The 25,864-nt window shown below is 55.5% G+C and overlaps 7 protein-coding genes across 7 annotated transcripts; 1 reads left to right on the top strand and 6 right to left on the bottom strand.

The window, feature by feature from the left end:
* Positions 1–108: 108 nt before the first annotated feature.
* Positions 109–5,472, bottom strand: CMQ_6057 (serine-threonine kinase; the record flags this gene model as incomplete). The annotated part of the gene is made up of 11 exons (XM_014315122.1): positions 109–259; positions 510–1,454; positions 1,519–2,462; positions 2,520–2,663; positions 2,717–3,873; positions 3,944–4,292; positions 4,350–4,788; positions 4,851–4,915; positions 4,996–5,025; positions 5,089–5,223; positions 5,299–5,472. 11 exons carry the CDS (start codon positions 5,470–5,472, stop codon positions 109–111), a joined length of 4,533 nt encoding a protein of 1,510 aa, XP_014170597.1.
* Positions 5,473–7,536: 2,064 nt separating this feature from the next.
* CMQ_6296 (uncharacterized protein) lies at positions 7,537–9,621 on the bottom strand (the record flags this gene model as incomplete). The annotated part of the gene is made up of 3 exons (XM_014315361.1): positions 7,537–8,592; positions 8,656–9,433; positions 9,611–9,621. 3 exons carry the CDS (start codon positions 9,619–9,621, stop codon positions 7,537–7,539), a joined length of 1,845 nt encoding a protein of 614 aa, XP_014170836.1.
* Positions 9,622–10,850: 1,229 nt separating this feature from the next.
* On the bottom strand, positions 10,851–12,340 carry CMQ_6234 (er membrane protein; the record flags this gene model as incomplete). Its single annotated transcript, XM_014315299.1, has 2 exons — positions 10,851–11,660; positions 11,723–12,340. The coding sequence occupies 2 exons, from the start codon at positions 12,338–12,340 to the stop codon at positions 10,851–10,853; spliced, it is 1,428 nt and encodes a 475-aa protein (XP_014170774.1).
* Positions 12,341–13,486: 1,146 nt separating this feature from the next.
* CMQ_6004 (chromosomal organization and DNA repair protein) lies at positions 13,487–14,937 on the bottom strand (the record flags this gene model as incomplete). Its single annotated transcript, XM_014315069.1, has 2 exons — positions 13,487–13,714; positions 13,819–14,937. 2 exons carry the CDS (start codon positions 14,935–14,937, stop codon positions 13,487–13,489), a joined length of 1,347 nt encoding a protein of 448 aa, XP_014170544.1.
* Positions 14,938–17,287: 2,350 nt separating this feature from the next.
* Positions 17,288–18,822, bottom strand: CMQ_6090 (formamidopyrimidine-DNA glycosylase; the record flags this gene model as incomplete). The annotated part of the gene is made up of 5 exons (XM_014315155.1): positions 17,288–17,356; positions 17,573–18,357; positions 18,426–18,475; positions 18,564–18,738; positions 18,804–18,822. The coding sequence occupies 5 exons, from the start codon at positions 18,820–18,822 to the stop codon at positions 17,288–17,290; spliced, it is 1,098 nt and encodes a 365-aa protein (XP_014170630.1).
* A 2,148-nt stretch (positions 18,823–20,970) lies between these two features.
* CMQ_6413 (carboxypeptidase s1) lies at positions 20,971–23,088 on the bottom strand (the record flags this gene model as incomplete). Its single annotated transcript, XM_014315478.1, has 1 exon — positions 20,971–23,088. The coding sequence occupies one exon, from the start codon at positions 23,086–23,088 to the stop codon at positions 20,971–20,973; it is 2,118 nt and encodes a 705-aa protein (XP_014170953.1).
* Positions 23,089–23,347: 259 nt separating this feature from the next.
* CMQ_6242 (isopenicillin n-transferase) lies at positions 23,348–25,785 on the top strand (the record flags this gene model as incomplete). The annotated part of the gene is made up of 3 exons (XM_014315307.1): positions 23,348–24,201; positions 24,281–24,483; positions 24,533–25,785. 3 exons carry the CDS (start codon positions 23,348–23,350, stop codon positions 25,783–25,785), a joined length of 2,310 nt encoding a protein of 769 aa, XP_014170782.1.
* Between the last annotated feature and the right edge of the window lie 79 nt (positions 25,786–25,864).

The raw sequence follows: 25,864 nt of genomic DNA, 5'->3' as shown, positions 1-25,864 counted from the left end.
GCCGTCTTCACTTCCCCCCGTCTTTTCTTTCCTCTCTCAGCCGAAAAGATAGCAAAGAATCCGCCACGCCTTGAAAATGCTCTAGGCTCTATAGAAATACTGGGCCGATTATGGGAATAGCTTCAGTTCATCGCTGTCATCAGGCATTGCGTAGTCATCGTCCGTCATCACACACTCAACCGGCCGTGGTTGGCCCCTCGGCCTTCCGTTGCCGCCGCCGCCGAGAGTGCCCCTACGACCACTTGGCATCGACACTTGGCTGCCGTGTTCGTCTCCGGTTGCTGACTCTGCTGCCGCCGCTGCCACCACTGCCACCACTTCTGCCATGGCCGCTGCCACTGTTTCCAGTGCTTCGACTAAACCGGCTGTTGCTTCCGCCTCCCATTCCGCTTCCCAGGGCCGTTAGCCTTTCGATACGCTCTGCCCCGTGGACTAATGTCGGCCCCAAACCGCCAGCTGCCGAATACCGCCCATTGGCAGTGTCCTTAATTGGCAGTGAGCTTTCGGACCGGCTGATGATGGCAGGGCCCAAGCTTGTTCGGCTAGCATGGCCTGCAAGCTGTCGTGGTGGTTTGATAGCTCCGACAGCCTGGCCTCCTGCACTGCCCCCAGACGCGGACAAGCTGCTGCCGCTGCTCAGACTGCTTTTGGAGCTCCCGCTCGACTCTCCGCTAACACGTCGTGGAATCGACGAGCCAGCCGGTCCTCCATCCTGGCTTCGGGGCCGGTATAGGAGAGATTCCCGCTCGTGTGTTGGGGCGAGCGCAGAGCGCTTCGGTGTGGCGGCCACCTCGATGAAAGTTACGTCCGAAGACGATAGAGACGTCTGAGAGCGGCGTGGCAGCGCGCGGTGCTGATTGTAGTGGCTGTGGTGGTGGTGAGCGCCACCATGTGTCGGTGTCAACGGGGCTGAGGTCGCCGACTGGAGGCCGGGCGGTGTGTACAAGGTGTTGCGCCTATGCGGACCCGACCGTGATCGCGATGAGCTTGCAGTACTCGACACTCCGCTGATTGCTGTGCTGTCGTGTTCGACTTCGATGCGAGTCCGCACGAGCTCCGATGCCAGGTTGCGCACCAACACAGCTGTGTCTTTCTCGGCCAGCATCTGGATGGCTTCGAACAAAACGGCAAGATGTGCGTTGCTGCTGCCACCTTGTCCGGTCCCAGCCATGCTTTCGTTGCTGTTGTCCATGATGTTCCGGACTAGACGTAGGAGATTGAGCCGGACCACGGGCTTCTTGTGGTTCAGTTTCTGCGCAATGCCCGAGTACATCTCTGCCTTGGCCAGAGTCGCTGCCAGCGACGGGCTGAGGCGAAGCGCTTTCAACAATGGCTCGAGGAGGTTCGAATCAAACGCATTTGCTTTCGTCGTATTGAAACATGCCACAATGGCCTCTTGGAACCGGCTTCCGTCCAGGAGATGGCTCTCTACCTTTGCCGTCTCTTCCTGCAGCCTAAATCGGTTAATTGAGATGCACCATGGGTAAGAATACGAAAGTCAGGCAAGCAGACACCTACCAGATAAAGATGGCATCTAGAGCCGTGACCTGCCAGTACTGGTCTCCCAAAAGAGAGACGTAGAAGTCGAGGCCCTTGTTTTGCCACAGATACCGTCTGCCTTTGCTGCCCGAGTGAGCCATGTCGCATAGAATAGGAAGTGCAAACTCTTTTGGTGGCCGTTCCGTCTGCATGATCTTGAGCAGAAGCGGAATGATACCATTGACAGCCGCATACTCCTGCCGTTCCTTACTGAGACGGCACAGGTTAAACATGGTATTGAGGACCTGGTTGGAGATCTCACGGAAATGTTGCTGGCCCTTTTTCATGCTGTGGCTCAGCACGTCGATCAGGAAGTCAATGGCATCGGCAGAGTGAAGCGACTCTAGCGTTGTCGACAGCATGGACAGGTTCTTGATGAACTTCAGCATCGTGATCTGGTGGTTGGGAGACATGTGTGTCAAGTCCTTCAGCACTGTCTTGAGCACCTGTCGGTCTGCCACAACCTCCTTAACGTAGTTCTCCGCCTGAGAGAAGAGATAAAATATGTTGACAATGCGGCCCTCGATCAGCTCCGAAATGGCTGTGTCCTCTTCGTCCAAGACTTTGTGCAGCACAAGAGCTAGGGGGTCGAGGATCTTGCTTCGTGAGAAGATGCGGCAGAAGTCGTTTTTGGGAGTTGGCCCTTGCAGCTCAAAGACGTTCCAGATACCGTTGACCCCAATCAGAACAAGGTCACGCGATGTATCGTAATCCTCGTCCAGGAACTCAACCAGAACATTAAGCCCGCCTGCGCTGACAAACATCTGCAGGGTTGTGGTCGATGTCTGGTACATCTGCCGCACAAACGCGGCAGCTTCCAGCCGGATTTCGTTCGAGTACTGTCGAGCCGCAAATTTGGTGACGATAGGAATGCCACCTACGAAGCATAAGTTCTCTTGAAGCTCTACATCATCAAGAATGATCTGTCGCCATATGTTAGGAACAGTGCGCAAAAATTAGGGAAGTCGCGTTTGCCGTACCGCATTGACAATCTTGAGCAATTGCAGAATCATGTGCTGCCGGCTCTTAACCGTGCGAGGCTCAAGAATCTCCAAAATGGGCAAGAGGCCATGTGCACTGATAATCAAGTCCTTGACTTCCGTATTTTCCCACAGGAGATTGAGCTTGTCACATTAGTATTAGGCCTTTTAATCGGGGAAATGGGAGTCAGGCGTACAAGGTCTTCCGTAAGTTCTGACAGATCATCTTCACTCTTGGCAATTTTGAGTGAGCGGACCAGCTCTTCGACCCGTTCGGCAAGACGCGCATGACGGTCTCTGGCTATGTTCGCCTCGAGATCCATCTCGTCCCAGCCAGGGTCCATAAAGGCAAACGGATCATCCTCGTCCTCCTCGTCACCCAGCCACGAGTTGTGGGATAGCTTGGACAATAGCATAAGACCGCCATCGTCGGACCCACGATCACTCTCCTCCTTCTCGGTGAGGTCGTCGCTGGGACCAAATATATCAGAAAAGTCTTCATCTCCAGCGCCTTCGGCAAAGCGCTCAATCTCCACCGAAGATCGTGTCCGGCGCATAGGGCGGTCCGGCAATACAGAGGGTCGCGTTGGTGGTTGGCGCCGCATACTACCGCTAGGAGGAACTAGCATAGACCGTGGAAGACTTGTGAGATCAGACGGGTGGAACAGCTGAGGTGAGTCTTGGGGTGTGCTGTAGGACCGAAGGAGGCCAATAGAGTGTGCCTCCGAAGACCCGGAACCGTTTAAAACCAAGTTGAGGCGGTTGTTCGTGAAGACAAGATCGCTTTCGGCGAGCAAGTCCGAGTAGTCCTCCACAGGCTGTTCCTGGTAGGCCATTTCAGGACGAGACGGAAGCTCAAATTTGTTGCCAAACTGAACTTTGGTGGGCGATCTCTGCGCAGAGAAGGGGTCGTGCGATCCCGAGGACACGTATTTGGTTCTACGACGACGAATTGGCTTTGGGGATACCGATGGCGGCGAGCTGAAGACCGTGGAGGACGCTGGTGATGCTGCTAAGTAATTGGCTGGTGGCGATGCGGCATTATTTGCCATGGCTGCAGCGATGGCCGCAGCGACGGCCGCCTTGTCTGATCGCCTTGGAAGTGGGCGGATGGTCTGCTCCTGGAAGTCCACCTCTGACAGCTGTCCTGTTGGGACCTTGATGGTCATAAGCTGTTCTCCTTCCGTAAAGTCGTCATCCCAGCTGCTGACCAAATTTCGGCACTCGTCGATAGATGCAAATTGTTTCAAACGGTCGCTAGAGAGCAGCCCGCCAAAGTTATCCTGGGGCTTGAGGTTTTGCAAGGCGCTGGGCGAGATGGCCGTGGCGAAGTCATTGTCCCAATTGTCCTCGTCTGTAAGGTGCATTGCTGTCAGCTAGAACTCGTAGCAGCGTCAAGACATAGTAAGAACTGAGAGACGTACCGGGAAGCTCCGGAGAGCCAAATACGTCCGCACCTGGTCTCGGTTTGCTGAGAGAAAGCGGCCGATTCGCCCGTTGCTGCTCAACAGAGGAGAACCTCGAGGCGAACTGGCTCATCTGTGGCGGGCCAGAACTATTGTCGGAACCGGTCGATGCCCGCAGGTTCGTCTCGGAGGATTCCAAAGCCCGGTTCCAGCGTACAACCTCTTCGACTGCCTCTGTTGGGTTTTTTGAAACAGGAGCGTCGCTTCGCCGACAACCAACGATCCATGGATGTCTGCCCAGTTTCTTGGCGGAGACTCTCAGGTTGGGGTCTTTCTGAAAGCACTGCATGAGGAAGTCCCGGGCGGCCTATACATGTCAGATATCTTGAGAGATAAGGAGAGCAACAAGGCGGGGAGCACCTACAGGAGAAACGCCCTCTGGCAACGGTGGGTGGTCATCGTTGACTATGGCAAAGAGGGCCGGCATGGCAGCCAGGTTATGGTACGGAGGTTTACCCTGCAAGAGCTCAATGACAGTACACCCTACACTCCAGATATCGGAAGCAGAGGTAGCACCAGAAAGCTGGATGATTTCCGGTGCCATCCAGTAGGGTGTACCGACTACCTGGGCCTCCTTGTCCGGACCACCGAGAGTGTTTGTGGAGACGCCAAAGTCGGCCAGCTTGACGGTGCCATCCTTGGTGGTGAGAATATTGGCACCCTTGATATCGCGGTGAATGACGCCCTGGTCGTGTAGGTACTGCAGGCCCTGAAGCACCTGCGTCATGTATACGCCCACGAGATTTTCGGGAAACTTGCCGTAAGCTTTGCATATTGAATGCAGGGAGCCGTTTTCGCAGTATCTAGGGTAGTTGCAGTGTAAGCGGAAGCAGCCTCGGGGAAAGTCCATACGGAGAAGACGCACTCGAGAATGATATTTAAACAGTCGGTGGACTTGACGAAGCCAATGTACTTGACAATGTTGTCGTGCTGAATATCGCACAGATTAGTCAACACAGCCTACACCGGCTTCTGTCCTCCCTCCCGCCGGTGTATTCTTCAACACGTACATGGAGGTTCTTCAGCAGGTCAATTTCGGCCTGGGTAGGATTGCGTCATTAGTCAGGCTCGCCTTACTGAGTGGGGATGGAGGGTCACTGTACCTCGATCATGCGCAACTCGCTCTTGGGCACGTTGGTCAGCTTTATCTGCTTCACCGCCACGGCCTCACCTGTGCCCCAGTTGAATGCCTTGTAGACGGAGCCGAAGGCACCTTTGCCGATACAGTCACCCAGACGCTGGCCTTGTCAGCTAGCTGTTTCCTAGGTTGTCAAGACAAGCAGAGAATCTCTCCGGTCCCCGCAGTCACTCACGTAGTCTTTCAGCCCAGGGTCTTGCAGTGCTCCGGATCGGTCCCGCATGTTGCTGCTCGAGGCGGATTTTCGAGAGGCAGGTGTCGGGGCCGATGCTGTAGACTGCGGGACACCGATGCTGCCGCTGTTGTACTGAGCATCCCTGGCTTCCGATCTCCGCGGGGTGCCAGGCATAACTTTGGCTGCCATAGCCCGTGAACCGCCGCTGCTGCTGCCGCTGCCACTGCCGCTGCCGCTGGCATTGTGGTGGTGCTGCCGGTAATTGCTGCCACTGCTGGTGGCCTGATGCGACGGCGGCTGCGTCTGTGTTTGAGTCTGTGTCTGCGTCTGTGCCTGCGGTTGCGAGTGGCTGTGGGCACGGGCATGGACGTGCTGATACGCACGCTGCTCCGAGGAGGAGCTGCCTCCTGGCGCCATGTGTAGCCCAACCCGGCGCCAGGGCTGAATGCCTACGGAGGCAGCTTCGACTTGTCACCAATCCGTCTCCCGGCTCTCCGACTGGCTTGGCGCTGGCTGTTCCCCTTTTGCTAATGGGTAGGGTTACAGGCCAACCGGCGTTGTGCGTTTCGGGCGAGGGGAAGCAGAGGTGGTAAAAGTAGGGCGTCGCGCGCTCGATCGTCTTTGGAACGTGTTTTCTCGGCGCGGATGGGCGTGCAGGATTCAAAGTGGGGAAAAGAGATATTCGAAGGGGAGTGGACGAGAGACAGCAAGAGGATACCTCCGCAAAGCGTTCCTTTGTCTTGCCCAGTTCTGATAGAGGCCAGCAGCAAGATCGATCGTCATTGGCAACGATTGGGGCAATTCGGGGTGGCCGTTTCAAGGGAGACCATCCTATTTGGCCGCGTAGTGCTTTGGCCGTTCAGGCATGGGCCGAAGTTGGGCTGCGTCAATGCGAGGTAAAAGGGAAAATATAAAAAAAGACGTCTGTTGGAAACGCAGACCAGGCCGTGATGAGCGAAGCCAGACCGCTCGTTGGCCAGAAAGGCGGGAGTCGTGCAGAGGCAAGAAAGGGAAGAGGGAAACAGGGCCAGGTGCGGAGGGCCGGCCTCCCACTCCCACGAGCGCCCCGGTGCTTTGGTGTGGCAGCGATGGCGAAAGCGGGTCAAGGCTGAGGACAGAAACCGAACCGGAGGTAGCCAATGGCGCCGGCGAGGATGGTCTTAAACGAGGAGTGAGGGCTGTAAAAACATAGATCGCTTGGACGATGCGACTGGCTAGTTTAACAAGGCGAGCAAGTGCAGGCGGGCAGCTGAAAACTAAGTGAAAAGGGAAGGAGGGAGACAACGGAAGGAGCAATCGTGCCTTATCCAAATTGCAATCTCAGCAACATGTATTGCACATTACCTTCTTCCTCTCACTGCAATGCTTGCAATTTTTTTTCCATCCCGCAATTTGCAGAAAAATTCAATCCGGAACCGAAGCTGTGTTGCCGTCCTCCAGTGCTTATCGTATCTACCCCCCTGCACAGCGGGCTTGCGAATGGAGGGGCTCACCTGTTTCAGGTTCAGCATCTAAAAGACCACAGACATAACGCTAAATGGCAACGGAAAAAATGCGACACGGATGCTGTGGGGATGCCACTAGGAGCAAATGACCAGGGCTCTCATATGATCACTGCATCGCATTCGTTCGGTCCTCAAAGGTGTCGATGGTGCCGGTTGTGCCTCGTATACCTCTCGTGGTGCCGCAGCACATGAGCAAGGCCAGATGGCACAGTTGCACGCCACATGGCTGAGTGCTACTGGACATCCCATGTCCATTACGGGTCTATTGCCACTTCCGTCGCCTATGCCTCTGTCCCTAACTGTCGCTCTTCGCACTTTGCGTGCTTGTCATCCCATTCCCCTCGTCGGTAAGGAGTATGACAAAGAATAAGCAGTGCGAGCCATATGCAGTACAACGCCTATGGATCTGTACCCTCATCCGGTCCAGTCTTTCTATCGAGTCTGGTTTGACAACGACTCACATGTTGTTTCCACTCTTAACAATGTATTCAATCCCGTTCCTACACTGAAGGATACAATTTTTGTCCAAGTCCAAACTCACAGGCTCTTTCTGTTCAGCCATATATGCCCATAGCCTTGAGCCCATATTTAGGAAACCCTAACATTGATCATCAATAGCAAGATGATACACCCACATTGCAAAGAAAACAAGAAAATCAGACCCAAACACCAAGCCCGCCAAGCAAAGCTTGGACTTTTTGCAAAACGCCCGATGGGGAATCGGAAAATGCTTTCAGCTGGATGTCCCCCGACCAAGTGTCCGGCTGAGTCCAGCTTCAGCCCAAAGCTCGTCGGGGATGTCTTCCCGTCGTGCCAGATTACGTACAATGTTCAGCATCCCGCTGATGCCAAGACGCTCCAGCAATTCATCGCCATTGTTGCTGCTATTGTTGCCGTTGGCGAGGCCACGGCCACGGCTACGGCTGTGGCTGTGGTCACGGCTGATGTTGCCTGTATCGCCTCCACTGCTGTTGCCTATATCGTGGCCGCCCGCAAAGGACACGAAGGCACGCGTCTCCCAAGGCTGCGATTCGCCCCTTCCATTGAAAAAGAGAGTTCTATGATTCCGAGTCATATCCAAGTACTGGTCTTCGCCATCCATTTCCGAGTCTTCGCATCCTGGCTCTTGACCCACGTCTGGCGCGAAAGCCAGGTCTCCGTCCAGTCCGGTCGTTTCGGGCAAAATGGTAGATTCGTCCGCCGTATCGGTCGATGCCGACACGACGGTAAAAGGAGACCGGACTCTTTGCGACGTGTTGGCCGACGTGCTAGACAAATCGCCAGATGTGAAGCTACCTGCAGGCGGCGACACCACGGCTGGGACGGGCTCTCTTGGAAAAATTGCAGGCGGGCCCGTTCTCGCTCCATTTGTTGGAGATGCCGACGATGTCCTTGCAGCTGGTGCCGGCGCAGTGGTAGAGGCAAACGACGAACCTAAGCTCGGCGGTTGGGGGTCGGGCGTTAGCGTCGTCAGCAGTGTATCCCAAGCACCATCGCCTTCAGGGCTAAGGCTCCGGCTGCGGTCGCCAAGCCCGTCAACCTGGTTGCCCAGAATCGTCCGGATCGACGGCAACGGGTGCGGCTCGTAGTATCGTATTTCCCAGGCACGTCGGCGATTGGCGGCAGCGCTGCTGCTGTTGTCCTGGTGTCCATCAATGTTGCCGGCATCCCCATTGCCGTTGCTTGCATTGGCACGTGCAGAGTTTCGCGCCGGAGACGATCTGCGTAGTCGGCCTATCGGATCGTGGTCGGACCAGCCCACTACAGAGCGTCTCGTTGGGGCAGACTCCTGTTTTGGTTTTAGCAAATGGGGCTGCGACTGCCGTCAGAACAGAGAAAATAATTTCCTCACATGTGAGCGTCGTAGAGAAGAGGTGTGTCGTATAAGGCGGCTGCTAAACGTCTGCCGACGACCAATCGATTCGAGGTTCCCGCCGTTGTCGCCGTTGCTTTCGCCAAGGAAGTCGTCAAACGCGTGATCCACCTGTCCATCAAGACCATACGAGCGAGAGCTGGCAAGATTGCCGTCGTTCGCGCCGGTAGCACTGTGATAAATATCGTATAGTATGTTGGAAGGACTCGAGGGTCCCTGTCCAAAGGCTGCCTGGGTCTGAGGTCCCCACAGGTCGCTGGGCGAGACAGTATCGTCACTCGCGGGCCTATGGTTACGAGGGGGAGGAAGCGATCGAGGCGATCGAGCGGCGTTACCCTCCGGTTCTGCCGCCCCCAATGCGTCTTCTGACAAAAAAGAAGGCCTCCATCTGGGAGGGACTTCACTGCTGCTACTAATATGCGTGCCAGGTGTTCGCGTCAACTCCGGCTGTCGAGCGCGTTCTAGGAACTGCTGGAGGATCTGCTCCCCAGCGTCTGCCGGAGGCCAGTTGGGGAGACCGATGATTCCCTGCTCGCGGCGTCGTTCTTGCTCGTGAGCCTCATCCTGCTCGCGTTGTCGCTCAAACTGACTGAGGTTATGAGCTGCCACCGTAGCCAAGACGCGACGTCGGCGACTCTCGCGCAACGTGTTTGGGGATTGCCGGTATGCGCGGAGGATGGAGGAGTTGACATGAGGCGAAGCAGGGCGACAATTGGCTTTGTGGCGCCGCTGGGCCTCGGTCGGAGCAACGTACAGTCTAAAGAGCCAGCGCGGTCAGCAAAGAGACCGATACAGGTGCTCGAAAATTGGAGCCTACCTCCTCTGGGTGCAACGAGAGAAGAGTTGACGAGTGGCACCGGCTTATCGGGTGATCAACCACAAAGTAAAGAGCAACCCGGACAGCGCAGCAAGAAAACCGAAACTTGATACTTACGGGAGACCCATAGTAATTTGCTGAAGAGAGGCAGTAAATGCGGTTTGTCGGCGGGCTATACTTCGTACTTTTGTCGGGATCCGCTCATGCGACAGAGCAAGCCCGTGCTTGGCGAGAGCAAAGGACAGAAGAGTTCCTGCGCGAAGGTAGAGTGCAAGGTTAACCCTCTTCGCGATGGCTAGAGAAAAAAAGGATCGAGTCTACTATTCAAGCGAGGAATAATGCATGAAGCGCGAAGAGGAGCAGGAGAACGAAATAATAAAAGGAGGAGGGATTCAAGGAAAGGGGAGTAAGAAGAAGGCAAATAAACCAGCAACTTCGTTAGCAATAATAGCTTGAAAAGGTCGGCAATGATGTGAGAGGGAAGCCAGGGGGTGTGCTGATGGTGGGCAGAATAAAACAGAGAGAAGAGGGGATTGGCGATGCGATTTGCGATTTTTTCGGGGGAGCGCCTTGTCTCTGAAAAGGAAGGCAAGGCGACGGGTGATAGCTGAGCGCAAGCAGACCAGAAACTGAGCCGCTTCCAAGACAGACATGTGCTAGCCAATCATTTTTCGGGATATCTCAAAGTACGTATTTTTATTCAGCCACGTTGCCCGGGGACGCGAATTTGCACAGCCACAGTCGCGGGCCGCTCGCTCCTCTTTCGTGGCACGCGTTTCCCACATGGAACCGCGCGATTCGCACGATGAAGCCCAGACCACATTCTGCCGCCAATGCGTACATACTAGATCAATAACACCGACGACATCTTCAATCTGTACTCCGCAGTTGCATCCATTAATATAAAACATAAAAGCTCGTCAGGTAGGTGCTACGCTCGCTATCGTAGTGCTCGTAGCCTCTACTGTTCCTCGTCGGATGCCAGGTCTATTGTTCGAATTTCCCGCTCACCACCTAATCGTACGCCGGCAACCCCGCTCGTGACCAAGTGCGTGTATAACATAGCCCACTAAATACAAGGCGCAAAAGCAAAGAACAGTTCAATGGGGTATAACAGTGCGGGTGCGGGTCTCGGCCGATTCGTGTAGGGCCCAGATATCTCTTCCTGTAGGGAAATGTAGTGAGTAAAAAGGGCATAAGGGGAATCGATCAATGCAAAAGGGAGGGAGGGGGGGTATGCACGGGACACGGATTTTCCCAGCGCTTTCCTCTCGCATGTCGATGATGCGAGGCTCTCCCTTCTGTCTCTGTCTCTGGCGCTGATAGCCGGGGGGTTTCTTCTCTTCCGCCGTGCCGTCTAGTCCATCTTCCAGTGATTCGTCAGGCTGCTTTCATCATCGCCGCCCAGGTACATTTCAAAGGCGTAGAGAACCATGACGCCCACGGCGTTGATCCACCGCCAGCTTGTGCCCCCAGCATTGCCACCACTGAGTGTCCAGCCGGCTTCTTGCCCCATATTAGACACGGGGAAGTGTTGTAGCAGCAAGCTTGTGTATACTGCGATGAGTATGGACGCCGAGAACCACGATAAGAAGCCAAGAAGCTTGCTTGCAGCATCTGAGTCTTCCAGTGTTGGCTCCTTTGAGAGTGCTCGCGCACCCGACTCCTGTACAGACGGGATAATGCGAGTGGCACAGTAAAAGACGATGATGCGGTAGGTGAGTGACACCAAGACAGACGGTGTAATCGTCTGAAAGGCGGCATAGAAAAAGGTGAGGGCGGAGTTGACCGCATTCGGCAGTGTGCTCAGCAGATACACTAGGGTCGAATATGAGGCCATGATGATCGGGGGAAAGGGTGGGAACTCGGGCTGCGTGGGCAGCTGCTGCGCCGCTGCTGCCGCACGGGCTGCAGCCTCTGGCGATGACGGCAGATAGTCGGTAAAGATCTGATACACGCACAAGACAATGTAGGCAAAGAGCAGGGATGACTCCACGGGATTTCCGCGACCGCTGCCGATGCCGTATGCAGAGAGGAAGACGGCAGATGTGATGGTCACCCCGATCAACGTAGCATCGATGTTGTCGATCTGGGGGAACCGTACTACCCGCCAGAGGAAGTGTGCTGCGCTAGCAATGATCGACCCCGAAAAAGCAAGAAGTATTATCTGCAAGCAGTGTGTCAGCTTGCATGTGCGCATATAGCGAGGTAAGGGGGAAGCTGTCTTACCACGTAGGTGTCACTCCTTCCACGATTGACAAGCCACCGTGTGATCTGACCTGCCGCCTGGATGACCAGTAGACTGCAGAAGCCTTCGAGCAGTTGAAATACGGGGCTAGAGTAGCGCAGTGACTTTTCCCAGAGGCCGAGAGCAACAGACTCCACCACTCCGCCGTGGCCGAGCACCCAGTCGTAGAAGCTGGTGCCCGCGGGCCTACTGCTAAAGAGAGCGCCTTCGCCATAGCCCACAAAGCTGTGGCCGTCCGGCCCTGTGCCAGTGGCAGCGCCATTCGAGCCGGTAACATGGGCAACCGTTTTTGCGACCCAGTCGGTTCCTCCCGCATCGACAGAGAAGCGACTCAATGACCAGATAAGCAGGCCTGGCAGGACAAACCATTGCGACATCCGAAGTACGCCCGAGACGGCTAGGCGTAGGGGACGCGCCTCCGGGGGTGTCGCTATCTTGAACACGATCTTTATAGACGAGTAGACGAAGTAGTATAGAAAGAGGGCCAGGCTGTAGGCCAGGCCGGCATCGCGGCCTCCGACATCAAATGCGATGGGTATAGAAAGCACGACGCTTAATAAAAACCAGGTGCTGAAGAGCAGCCGGAAAATCCACCACATGATTGCAGCTGAGGTCTGAGTATGGGAAATATAGAATGTGTGCGTGTGTGCGAGTGTGCGCGTGCACTCTGCCAATCGTCTTCGCGCTCGCGCGGTGTTCGGCGCAGCTTGTTGCTTCTTAAGAAAGGAAGAAAATACGCCGTTTGAAAGCAACAAGCTATGACGAAAGAAGAAGAAAAATCCTCGTCTGGGTGGTCGTCTAAGCAAGACTGGGCAGTATATTTGCGGATGGCAGAGTTCGCTGACCGATCGTGGCGCAAAGTGATGGCGTATGAAGGACTGATTCGTCGTGCGGTCGTGCGAAAGGGTTGAAGCGCTTCGTGCGCCGGTTTTTGTGAGGGGTACTGGAGCACAGGCGTGACGTGGAAGGCGAGGTCGAGAGCGCTCGTGGTTAAAGGGGGACGAGTCGTCCTATCACTTTAGTCGAGGATCAGCATTTTCCCCCGTTTGTGTTTCGCTCTATCCTCTTTTTCCTCTGGCCGAGCGGCGTAGAGGTGACAACGGAGGCGGAAAGAACGGATAGGGTGTGGAGCAGAGACAAGAGAGGGCCACGATCAAAGGGTGACGATAGACCGCTGCGATGTAATTTCACAAAATGTGAAGACAGTTACAGCCAAAGAGGGCGAAGTGGATTAATTTAGAATGTGACTGGGGGGGGTTTGGCTTATCTGGATCTACTCGTATTTTTATCTTCACGTGCTTGTGGTGACCTACATAGTTGATGATGGTTTGATTAGTCATTCTCGACCTAGCAACTCCACAGAATATTAAACGTCTACGCCGCCATTTTAGCTGTCTGACTGCAGACCGTGCATTTGCAACTCTGCATTTCGACTGGCCCTGGTAGCGTCCTGCTCGTACTCGTATACCCTCCATGATCAGACGACGGCACGCCGATGCCAGTTATCGCTGCCGTCGGCTCGGTCGCCGTATCACTGTATCTCTGGTACAGAAGCATTGCAAGGTCAGGCTCATGCCATTTGCCCTGCTGAGCCAATCACCCATGAACTGGTGCAATGCGAACGGCACGGAGAGCGCGGAGCTACCAGAGTCCGGCGGTCTTCGCAATAAGAGGGGCCTTTAGCCGCACTTCTCATAATGCCGTCCTGCGATAATCGTACGTGCGGGTGCCGATGTGACTCCTCATCATCGCTGTAACCGCGCAAACCGCTCTCGCTTGACCTCTCGAGCATGGCCCTCTACCACGCTCGGATCACCTGCTTCTGAATCGTCATCTGCAGCGTCGCCACCGTTTACCTCCTCGGCCTCCACATCTGACGTGGCATCCGCTTCGTTGCGCTGTGCTATTTGCTCGGCACGTTCGATCCTGCGACGCATTACGTTGTCCGGTACCAGGTCGTCCTTGGAGAGGGTCTGCAAGCGAGTCATCGTCAGTGACATGAAAAGTATGGAAAAGTGGGGAGAGAGGGGGGAGAGGCTTTAAAATTCGCAACCTCGCAACCGGGATGGCTCGTTACCTTGTCACAGCCAGTCTGCGGGCACTTTTTCGAGCCTTGTTGCAGATACTCCATGATTCCTTGCTTCTCGAACGTATGGCTGCAAAGTCGGCTCTTGTAGGGGTCCACCATTGTCCTGAGCATCAGGGGACACTTGAAGCTGATGACCTCCCGGGCCACGATGAGGTCGTCATCGTCATCGCCGCCAGCCCCCACCACACCGTCTGGCCCATACTCCACAGGTTGCCCGTCGGCGTCGAACCAGGCGGATGCGTCAGGCAGAAAAGCGTCGCCGTCCGGGTGTATGGCTTCGTGCCAAATCTGCTTGAAGGTGACGTAGTCGTTGTTAAGACCATACCTGCGGAAGGCATCCATCTGTGCGTACTCGGCGGCTCGGTTCTTTCGGGCCTGCCGCAGCACATCGGTCACAGCTGTCGGACACGACTTCTCGTCCTGGGTGTCGATGTCGTCCTCGTCCTCCTCCAGCGGCTGCGAGCCACCCTCTTCGTCTTCCCATTCTCCTTTGAGGCCGCTTGCGGCTCCTGCAGCTCGCCGCTGGATGGCGGCTGCTAATCGCTCTTGCCGCTGGTTCTGCCGTTGCTCCTGCAGGCGAGCCCGCTGTCGGTCCTCCTGCTGGCGGGCGCAGACCTGCTCGTTCGTCCACATGAGCGCCTCGCGTTCGTCCTCGAGTTCGGCCTGCATATCGATGACCAAGCGTGCACAGCGCTCGATATCCACGGTCATCGGAGGCACGTCTGTGGCCAGCTTGTCTACCGACTTGATGACCTCCGTCTCAATCTTAGACGGTTGGTCTGCGCCCCGCTCGTGTCGGCGGTCTGAAATGCGCTGCAGCTCCGACTTTCGCTCAGTATACAGATCGTTGATACTGCCAACAGCCTCTCGTAAATACTCTGCTGACTTCTTCAGTTGCGCGTCGTACATGCGCATTAGTGCGCGGTTATTGGCCAGCTCGGCCATAGAGCGAACTGCAGCATCGTCCAGTGGCAGCGTGGGCGGCTCGTAGAGGGGCAGGTCGTCGAGCTCGGGTGGTGGTATTGGGGGTTGCAAGGAATCGCTTGATCCATCTGCAGCTCGTCGCCTTCGATTAGGCTGCACGAGCAGCCGTCTTCTGTTCAGCATTGCCAGAACCCTTCTTGAGCGATTGGCGAAACTGCCTCGAGTAGCAGTAAAAACCGGGCAATCCAAGTGGAGGCCGGCAGAGACAACAGAAATAGACGGAGTACGGAGTATTTTTTTTCTTTCCTTGACTTTGGTGGTGCGAAAACAAATGAAGGCGCTTTGCTTAGGCTTTAACCCCAAGTTGTCTTAAGTCATGAACAAGACGGGACGACGCGTCGAAAACGCGTTTCTGATATATTGATTCAGGTGGGGTATGCATCAATCGGGTTTCAAATTGAAGACTCGACCTATTGACGAAATGTCGCACACGTGACTTTGACAGCTTAGATCTCAGAGCTTTTTCCGATTGCTAGCCTAGTTTCCTTTCGAACGATCGCAGACGATCGCAGACGAGCAAGTTTGTCACGTACCAGAAGCAGCACATACGTCGTATGCGGTGGCTCGGTAAAATCAATTATTTGACATGGGCAAGACGAGTGAGACGGGACGGCATGCCAAAAATTAAACTACCACCAACTGTCTTCGTTCTGGACGCAAAACGCCCGATCGCTGCAACTCTTGGTCGGCATCGAGATCAGACAAAGATGATTGGTCTACCACAATCGGCAAGCCCCAGCTTGTCGCTCTGGCGCGTGGCTTTGACGGGACGATCGGTCAGCGGCACCTCTTTGTAAGATACGAGCTAAGACAAGTTCTTTTTGACTGCAGCTACTAAATGTCCGAAGTAAAGCTTCTTGCCAAATTCTCGGTATCCTTGCTGTCATGGCACCCAGGTATTGTCGGTAGCTTTAGCTTCTTGGGCTTACACTTATTTTGTAGACTTGTGAGGAAGTAGCATTTTGTCCACGTAGTAACACGCTACGTCTACTATCTTCATAAAAGATATCCAACTCCGTGATCGTATTCTAGTCTTTGCTCGGCCGAATCTAACTGCCTGTGCTCAAAAGCATAAGCTGCCCATTCCTCACAAGATCTCCTAGTAGCTTCGTGATCACAGTGCAGCGCTAGTTTTATCGTAGATCGGCTCTTGTGTGTTTGGATGACAGGTATGCTCTGGAGCCAGCTCCTGGCTGATTTTCGCTATGCATTTCCAAACCTGTTCGTTGTAGCACGCCACATCTCGATCCCTCCAGCATTCTCTGCTACGTTTGAATATGGAATTATTATACAGAGCTCTATAAAAGATGGCTGCCTGTCAATCTGATTTGTCTTGGAAAAAAACCTCGAGCTAACAAGGCTCGGACACGCATCAGACACACCACATATATTCCATCATGTCTTCCATACTAGACCGCTCTATATTACAGACATCGGATGCCTTCCCTGTGGACAATAGCAATGAGGCGAGGGATTCGGGCTCGAGAGGCTTAGCATTGGTTCCCGCTGCAGCGGCTCGACAACGCCAGCATGAAAGGCTACAGTTGGGTCCAAACAGGAGATTTGGGTCCTCGTACAACCCCTTTTCCTACTCAGGAATATACAGCAGTAGTGGTTTCGACATTGTGAAGACCATGGTAGGTTATTCCTCGCATTTTGCGTTTATTGTTCTCTTGTAAGCTTCGATTTTCTATATGATGCCAAGGTAGCCCATGGCTCTTTTCCAACTGACATTCATCTTTTTTTAACAGTTCCTCGTCGTCACTCGCCCCAATCCAGTTGTACAGCTCGGACGGGTCGATGCCTCCTGCTCGATCGTGGTATGCGACCTCGACCTGCCAGACGCACCGATCGTCTACGCCTCCGATATGTTTTTGAAGATAACGGGATACCTTCTGGAAGAAGTGCTTGGCCGAAATTGCCGATTTCTCCAGAACGCTCCGATGCTTAAATCGGGCAGGCCAGAATCAACCACCGCGCACATGGACACCCATGTCGACCCACATGTGCGACAGCTTTTACATCATTCATTGGTACATAACCTCGAGGCGCAGGTACAGATCACCAACTTTCGAAAAGATGGCACTTCTTTCGAAAACTTCCTGACTGTGATCCCCATTCGGTGGGAAGAAAATTCAAACAACGGTGACAGGAAGAGACATCCAGGGCTGGACAGGCAACATAATTATACGAATTCTAGCGGGCTTCGTTATGCAGTAGGTTTCCAATGTGACATGGGTTTGATGAGCTCGACGGATACATAGACACCTGCCGTTCAGCTAGTATAAGGGATGGAGAAATCTTCGCCACATCACCGTTCCGCCTCATCCAAATACTCCGACAGACCGCAGTGCTAGTAAGAGGTTGTATCACACATCATACATCACCGAATAAGAAGAATAAACGAGATATGAGCTGAGCTGGTACTGGAAGCTATGCCATCAGATATACAAGTGCGGGTTGTCGGTTAATGTCAATTTCCAGTGAGCCTGGCGGAACGTCTTCGGCCTGGATTCAAAGGGAGTTTCGCGTTTGGCAACGCCTGCGTGGTTTTAGCTCGTGTCTGCCGAGAGTCAGCTGCTTGTGCCCTCCTTTTTTTCTCTGCTGGCAGCTTTTTCTCCACGACTGGCTCCTCTGATTCTTCTGGCTCGGTTTTCAGCATAGTGCGCTTTCGTTTTCGAGTTTCCACCGTAACAGCGACAGCTGTACTTTCTATTTTGGCCCAGGAAATTTCTTTCTTTATTCTTGTCCGCTTTACCGACTGCATTTCGATCTCTTGTTTGGCCTGTTTCGCTTGTTTGGTCTCTTTCGCCTGCTTCGTTTTAGTTCTTTCTACTCCATCTCCCTTGATGACGACTGGTTCCTCCTTGATTCCTGGCGCCACGCCGCCGCTCTTCTTTTGCAGGCTTGGCGCGAAGCAGCTCGTCCGGCCGCCGACAGTGAGGAAGGACAGCTTTTCGCCACCCGGAAGCTGCGGGACGGCGCCCTTGCTGCCCTTACCCCAGCGATAGTGGAAGAGCCAGTCGTCTGGGAAGCGGTCCGAGTCGCCGAGCAGATCGACGGCGGTGCGGCACACGTGGCAGATGGATGTATACAGCTGTTTGACTTGAGCGCCATCAAATTCGTCACAATACTGCTCTGGGTGCAGGCGCGCCTGGAAAAGGACCTCATCGCCGACCCAGTTGCCGATGCCGCTGATAAAGGCCTGGTCGAGCAGCAGGGCCTTGATGGGCACGTGACGGCGCTGCATGGTGTCGCGGACAAAGGACTCAGTGAAGATGTCGGCATCCACGACCGGGTCTGGACCGTTCTCGACCAGCGGGGAGAATTGGCGGATGCGGTCGCCAGGGCAGTCGATGAGGCGGACGCGACCAAAGCGCCGGGGGTCCGTGAAGGCGAGCTCAACCTTGTCAGCAGCGCCATCAGCTTCTGCCTGGAGATGGAATTTCCAGAATCTGGGCGGCCAAAGATCGGCATCGCCGGGCTTCATTTTGTTGTAGTAATTAGTGTACGCTGTACGCATTCCCTTGATGTGAATCCATCCTGGTAGATTATGTCAGACAAGACAGGCTACAAAGATGAATGATTCGGCTTTTTCAGCGGTGTCCTACCTGTCATGCCAAAGTGCATAACCGGATGCGGCTGGCTGTCAAGCACGATCCTGCAGGGAGCTGTCAGAATTTGAACCAAAGAGGGCCATGTACGCGCGCGAATGAATGGATGTGATGGAATCTTATTCAACCACGCACCAGAAGTATTTGCCTTGGCTACCGGCAGACAGGACTTTCTTTCCCAGCACACTGGCTGCAAAGGTGGCACCGGTTGTGCCAGCCTTTCCAAATACATTGCTATCATCAATAGCTGCAGCCTTCTTGATCTGTTTGCCGACAAGGTGTTTGCGGAGAAAATGCACGATCCGGGCAGCTGGTTACAGAGGTATGTCAGCAGCTGTTCGGAAGCTTGTGTTTACACAGGATTGGCTGGGCGACCTTCGGCAATCTCGGGCATTTTTAACGTTTTTCTGCAAAGGTCGGCAGTTGTAAAAGATAACGATATACAGAAAATACGAGTTCCAGGCACGTTGCCCAAGATGTGCTGCTGCCTTCAGAGCTCAGATGGCGGTGTTGCTTATGCGAAGTAAGCGCGTAGTCTCGTGACCTGAGCTCAGTCACATGACATAAGCCCGGCTTTACAATTTACGGCCCACACCGCCCAGAAAAGAATTGGCCCCACCCGTGGAGACAAAAAAGCGCGGAGCTCAGAATTTTTTTCGTCTCTTCTCTTCTTCTAATACCAACAGACAAAAAATTCTGCTAAGGGCAGCTGTGTTCGCAATGGGATTGCGACACGGCGCTGCAACATCAATCAAGTGGTAAGATTACACTGCCTTCAATTATCACGTAACACCTTCCCCCCCTTTCCTGATGACACAAGCATACCGCATACAAACTAGAGTCTTTGACCTTCGGGAGTGAAACTACGAATTTGTCACGTCAGTCTGAAAGAAAGATACAAACAAACAGAATACTGCTTCATCTAGCCAGCATCTTACAGTTTCAATGGACCAAGCTAACTGTTTTAAAAGATTGGTGTGCATTGCTTAGGTTGGCGACGTCGTAGTTTGTGGATGGGCTGCAGATGGTACGTTTTTTAAATTTTTCGCTCCTTTTCTTGCATCATATGATGATTCATCTTTGCTTCGGCAAGTTGGAATTACCGACTGAGACCATCTGGTCGTTGTGGAAAAAAATTGGCTGTTTCTGATCTATGCATTCACTGTTCATTACACTGTTTTCGTCCCCTTGTTGGTCTTGTCTAACAAGTTCAATAGAATTTAAAAGGTACGCTTTGGCTTATACAAACGGATATTATCCTGTCACATTCTCTGGGCTTCACGCTTGCATGATGAAACGGCACTGGGCTCCGACATTGCATGAGCAGATATGCCACTTCTGCGACAGGCCTAGAAAACCTCGTCCACTGATCCAAAAGAAGAAGCATCAGCACATTGCGTGGTAGAAGATCGTATTCAGTTTTGGAATATGATCTAACGTGTGCTCTGTATAGGTGACGGCTTGATTTGACAGATTGCGACACTAGGCAACGAGTTGCTGTACTACTTATGGTAGGTGTACATATGCTTGCTTATGCCTGCCTTCCTCCACACATCCTACGTGATGATACACAGATGACGAGTCTTATCCGCGTTAGCGATGCAGACAACCTATTATTTCTACCATTCATGCCAAATCTGACACGGACCCTACTTCGAATTTGAACAGTTTTACAATATTAGCAAACGCTAACTGTCTTGTACAGGTCTTCAATAGTTGCATAACATTTGTAGCTGGTCTATATGCTGTAATGGGTAAGCGACTTTCTTTTGTACAATCACTGTTCATTCTCTTTCTCGATTATGCCCACCGCAGATACTTCCAAGGTGTCGAATCAGCCGTGCCTCCTCCTATGATGATCTGACTTAACAATTGACAAGCATATGTCAGAGCTTAATAGCGAAGAAGAGAAATGTCTTGTCTGAGCTGGCTGCACACTTTACCCTTGTCGTTGGATCACTGTTCAGCTTTTAGGCAACACCTGTGCTAACATGGACTTTCAGTCGTTAGATGGCCTGATATCGTCGAATAATTGTAGCCACGCGATGGCTTTTCGCATTGTGTAAGTGCTTTTTGTGCTTTTTGTGCAACCCGCAGCTGCTTTGATGATGAACATAATTTATATCACGACGGTCTACATAGCTTTATGCCTTGATGACAAACGCCTTTGACAGGGCACCCATTCTGATCCAAAGCACATGTTCTGCTGTATTGTCCTTGCATTGTATTGTTGAGTTTAAGCTAACAATAAGTCGCTTAGATCGCGATAACATATCTGAGTCTAGTGTAAAGGTAAGTTTCAAGGTTGCAATAGAACTTAAAAAAATGAATAGCCATTGCTTTGTCTTGTGTTTTTGTATGTTGTCCGTGCTGGTTGTCGTAGCATAATTATCCTATCATTACCATTCCACCTAAGATCACACCATTGATTCTACCATTATCCCACCATTATCCCACCATTCTCATACCTCATTGTTTATTCCATCATCCCATCATTACTATTCGTAGGCAAGTGAACCAAAGAAATAAGGGCGTATCGCGACTAGACCAGCCGCAGGGTGAGAAGCTCCGCCCCGAGGCAGGAAAAGAGGCCGACAGCAAGGGCCAGGGCGGTGACAGACCAGGGTGCCGGTGTGAGGGCGCAGAAGGGCTCGGCGGCGGCGGGTGTAGCAGTGGCAGTGTAGATGCCGGTGAGAGAGGCTCGGGCAGCGTCAGCAGTAGCGGAGCCGCGAAGCATGGTGGTGTGACCAGGAGAGGAGGACGGGTTTCGATGAGAGGAGGCGTCAGCGGCAGCGACGAGGCCGGAAGCAGGGCCGGGCCAATCGCTCTTGGCGGCATACCAGATGCCGTTGATGACGACGCCACTTTGGCTATGAAGGCTGGCGAGCTGGTCGTCGGCGCAGGAGTCGGGAGCGTTGCCAAGAAAGCAGGTGGGAGCTGGGCTGGAGGGCAGCGAGAGGGAGCTGGCCGCGTGAAGAGGACCGGAGGAATTAAAGACGGCGAGATCGACGGGTTCGCCGGTGCCGATGTCGGTGCCGTAAATGATGCGGGCAAAGACCTCGAAGGCGGTCTCGGGCTGGCTGGCGGGCACAAAGTGGCCGGCCTGGTAGATGCGGCTGAAGCTGAGGTTGGCAAACTGGCGGACGGCGCCGCCAATGTAGGAGTCGTTGACGATGATGGGGGCGTAGCCGGCACGCGGAAAGCGGTCGGCATAGGAGCCGGCGGCGGCGCGGGCGACGGCTAAGCTGACGGCCTCGCCGCCGAGCCAGTTGCAGATGTAGTCGCGGTCGCCGTAGATGAGACCGACACGAACGCCAGCCTGCAAAAGGGCGGCCAAGTCGGTGATGGTATCGGAGGCCCGCTCGAGATCGCCGGTGGCGGCAAAGGCGGCAGAGACGGCGCTACTGGCGGCCGTGAAATTGAGCGGCGCCCCGAGAGCCTTCTGTACCGCGTCGCTGTTGAGGTAGTCGACGTAGTAGGCAGGCGGAAAGCTGTCGGGCAGCGCGTGGGCCAGGTCGTAGACCGAGCGGCCGGCCGCGCCGTAGGGGTCGATCATCTGGGCGGCACACGTGTTCTGAGCGAGTGCGCAGGCGCTGTTGGCCGCAGCCGAGCTGCCGTCGTCGTCGGGGTCGCTGCGGGCAACAGCAGCACGACAAGCGGCAATCTGGTCGCCACAGCCGCCGCTGGCATAGAAGCTGGCATTGACGAGAGCTGCCTGCAGCGGCGGCACGACGTGGAAGCCGTACGAGTTGTTGACCAGCATGGCGGCGTAGTGCGGGCCCTGGATGAGGTCATCGACGCAGCCGTTGATGAGACCGAGAGCGGCGAGGTGAATGTGGAGGGTTGTATTGGTGGAGGTGGAGGTTGTGTTGGTGCTATTTTCACTGTTTCCACCATGACCACCACTCTTCGCATTCTCGGCCTGCCACTGCGCCGCAAACACCGGCCCGTAGTGGCCGCCGTAGCTCTCGGCAAACAGGTTGACGCCCAGCGAGGAGCCTTTGGGCGGGCTGTAGCGCGGAAACTCGGCCAGAAAGGCCTGCAGCAGGTGGTAGACGGCGTGGGCGGCCAGCGCGGTGGTGTTGGCCGTGCGGCCGGGGTCTTGCGACGCAAAGGTGCCTCTGAGCAGCATGGGATCGCTGCTGTCGGTCGTGGTTCCGACCGTGATGTTGTTGCTATAGCGATCCAGCGTCCCGTTGACGAGCGCGTCGAACGAGAGCCCGACCTGGGCCGGCTGGTCGACGAAGAGCATGTTGGACGCCCGGTCCCATCCCCACGCGCGCGCCACCGTGCCCAGACCGGCCGCGCTCGTCTCCACGATGGCACACGGACCCGTCTCGGCAAAGAGCCCGAACAGGGAGCTCGATCCGGGCCCGCCGTTGAGATACATGGTCAGCGCGGCGGTCGGCTCGCGCGCGCCCACGAACCAGAAGAACGTGTGCGACGCGTACGGGCGGTCGGCGTCGGCCGCCACTGTCACCCAGCCGGCCAGCTGCTCCTGGCTGTCCAAGGCTGTCGTGCACGCCCCCAGAGGCCGCGTGTATGCAATGCTGATAGCTGCGTCCTGCGGCGACCGCACCGTCGTCAGCTTGGCTCCGTTGAGCGCGTCCGGATACTGCGCCTGGCACGGCCGCGACAGCAGCCACAGAACTGCGCACATCGCCGTCGCTGTCGTCGTGGACACTATCGAGAAGCGTTTCATCTACAATGTGTTGAGATACAAACTGCAAACATGAATGCTGTTTCGGCTAAATGCTCATCTTGCTCCTTCTTCTTTGGCTTTTCGCTCTCCCCCACACTCCAGGGCAAGCCACTAACGCCACAGGTACTAGCTAGCGTCCTTTCACATCAATCTGGTTCAAATCCTCTTGTCCATCACCAGCTTCCAGCAGCTATCCATTTGTGCGCCCTCTGACCAGATGACCCGCCGCACGGGAAGCCAAGACGGTGTCGTCGTCAGCGAAGGTGACTGTGACGGCCACGTCGTGACCGCTTCGATGGCCGCCACCCAGCCGCCGCCGCTTCTGCACCCGCTCCCTCGACCGCTCCAGAACCCCATCTTGCCCGACAACATTCTGGCGTCGAAGCCGCTGCCACTGGTCTCCAAGACACGGCGCCGACGAGGATCGCTGCGCAAGGTCGCCCTACTCGGCCGTGGAGCGGCTTCGGGACCGTCTGCCAGCGTCGGTCTCGGCATCTCGGGGCCGACAGATGGTGATGCTTACGTCAGCCACAGAAGCAGAAATAGCAGCAGCAGTACCAAAAACCAGATCATTCCGCCAGCAGCAGCACCGCGGCCGCGACCGGCCAAGCCGATGTCCACCATCCTGACGCGACGATCGTCACCGACGGCCTACGTGACGACGGACGAGGACCAGCGGAAGCAGCAGCTGCCCCGGTCGCTCTCGCTGCCGATGCTGATGCCCATGACGGCGATGCATCCCGGCAGCAAGCTCAGGGCCAAGTCGCCGCTCTCGCTGACAGACCTGGCCACGCCGCTGGCGCCGTCGTCGGCTGACCCCGACTGGGACTACGCCGAGACTGAGTGGTGGGGCTGGGTCATGCTGGTCGCCACCTGGGTCGTCTTCGTCGTCGGCATGGGCTCCTGTCTGGGCGTCTGGAGCTGGGCCTGGGACGTCGGGACCACGCCCTACGCACCGCCCGAGCTCGAGGATGATCCGACCCTGCCCATCGTCGGCTACTACCCGGCCCTCATGATCCTAACCAGCGTCATGGCCTGGGTCTGGGTCGTCGTCGCCTGGATCGGCATGAAGTACTTTCGCCATGCCAAGATCAGCGGAGACTAAACCAGAACTGTGGCTGCTGTGGCTGCTATAGTACGCTTTGCCGAGGTCCTTCGGCTCCGCTGCTGACGGCGCCTTCCCTACTAGCGCAAATCCACCCCGCAAACAGTACGCTGTAGCTGCAGCTCAGCTCAGCTGCAGCTTCAACCTCGTCGTTTCTTCGACCCTCACTTGTCATCTCTTCACCCTCGCCATGACTGACCCCCCGCTTGCCGGCCTCAGGGTTCTTGAGCTTGCTGGCCTTGCTCCGGGTACGTCTCCGTCTGTCGCTTTCGTCTTTCCCTCCTCCTAACATCACAGCTCCCTTTGCTGGCCTCATCTTTGCTGATGCTGGCGCTGATGTCCTGCGCATCGACCGTGCTCTTCCGGTCTCGTCTTCAGCTTCGCCGTCATCGCCTCTGCCTGTCCCGTCAGACCTCCTCACCCGCCACAAGGCATCCGTCGCGGTGGACCTCAAGGACGCTCGGGGCATCGCCCTCGTGCGCACCCTCGCCCGTCGTGCTGATGTCCTGATTGATCCGTTTCGGCCGGGCGTTTTAGAGCGTCTCGGATTGGGTCCCGACGTGCTGCTGGCCGACAACCGGCGTCTCATTTACGCGCGCCTCAGCGGCTTCCGCCGTGACGGTCGCTATCGCCACATGGCCGGCCACGACATCAACTACCTCGCCGTCTCGGGCGTGCTCAGCCTTCTCGGTCGCGCCGACGCGAAGCCCACGCCACCGACGAACCTGCTAGCTGACTTTGCCGGTGGCGGCCTGATGTTGGCCTTCGGCGTTCTGCTGGCCCTGGCCACCCGCTCGGTTTCGGGTCGCGGTCAGGTCGTCGAGGCCAACATGGTTGATGGCGCCGCCTATCTGGCCACCTTTGCGCGCTTCGGCCTACAGACACCTCTCGGCTGCCGTCCGCGTGGCCACAACCTGCTCGACTCGGGCTGCCCCTACTACGACACTTACGCCTGCGCCGACGCGCCCGCCAACCCCAACGGCTACGTCGCCGTTGGCGCCCTCGAGCCGCGCTTCTTCGACCAGCTGCTGCGTGGCCTCACCGCTGACCGTCCTGCCAATCCAGCCCTCGAGCCCCTCGCCGACATCCAGGCCTGGAAACTGCGACGTCTCGACCCCGAACAGTGGCCCGCCTTGCGTGCTGCCCTCACCGCCGCCTTCCGCCGCCATCCGCGCGCCCACTGGGAAGGCGTGTTTGACGGGACCGACGCCTGCTGCACGCCCGTCCTCGGCTTCGCTGAAATCCAGAATGGCGCCGCTACTCACGGCCGCGAGAGCGATCAGAGACCGCCCGTGGCACTGCAGGATACGCCGCTTCTAGCCGTCGCCGCCAAAGCTGCTGACAACAACAGCAACAGCAACAGCAACAGCAACAGCCGTGGCCAGGGCCCAGGCATCGATGGCGAAGGCTACGAGGGCCAAGCACTGCTGCCCGGCGAGGGCGGCGAAGAGGCCCTGAAGCGGTGGCAAGGCTGGACGCGGGGAACTGAATACGACATCAACGAGGCTGGCGGCTTTGTGCTCAAAGGCACCGATAAAGCGCGGCTATAAAATGCGGACTGGGTACATTGAACGGACACTGATTGTAAGCTGCTGCTACTCAGCAAAACGTTATTTGATTTCGTGTGGT

This window comes from Grosmannia clavigera (assembly GCF_000143105.1).
Source record: "Grosmannia clavigera kw1407 unplaced genomic scaffold GCSC_167, whole genome shotgun sequence".
Lineage (NCBI taxonomy): Eukaryota > Fungi > Ascomycota > Sordariomycetes > Ophiostomatales > Ophiostomataceae > Leptographium > Leptographium clavigerum.
Note: the sequence above shows the minus strand (reverse complement) of the source record. Positions and strands in the feature narration are given on the sequence as shown.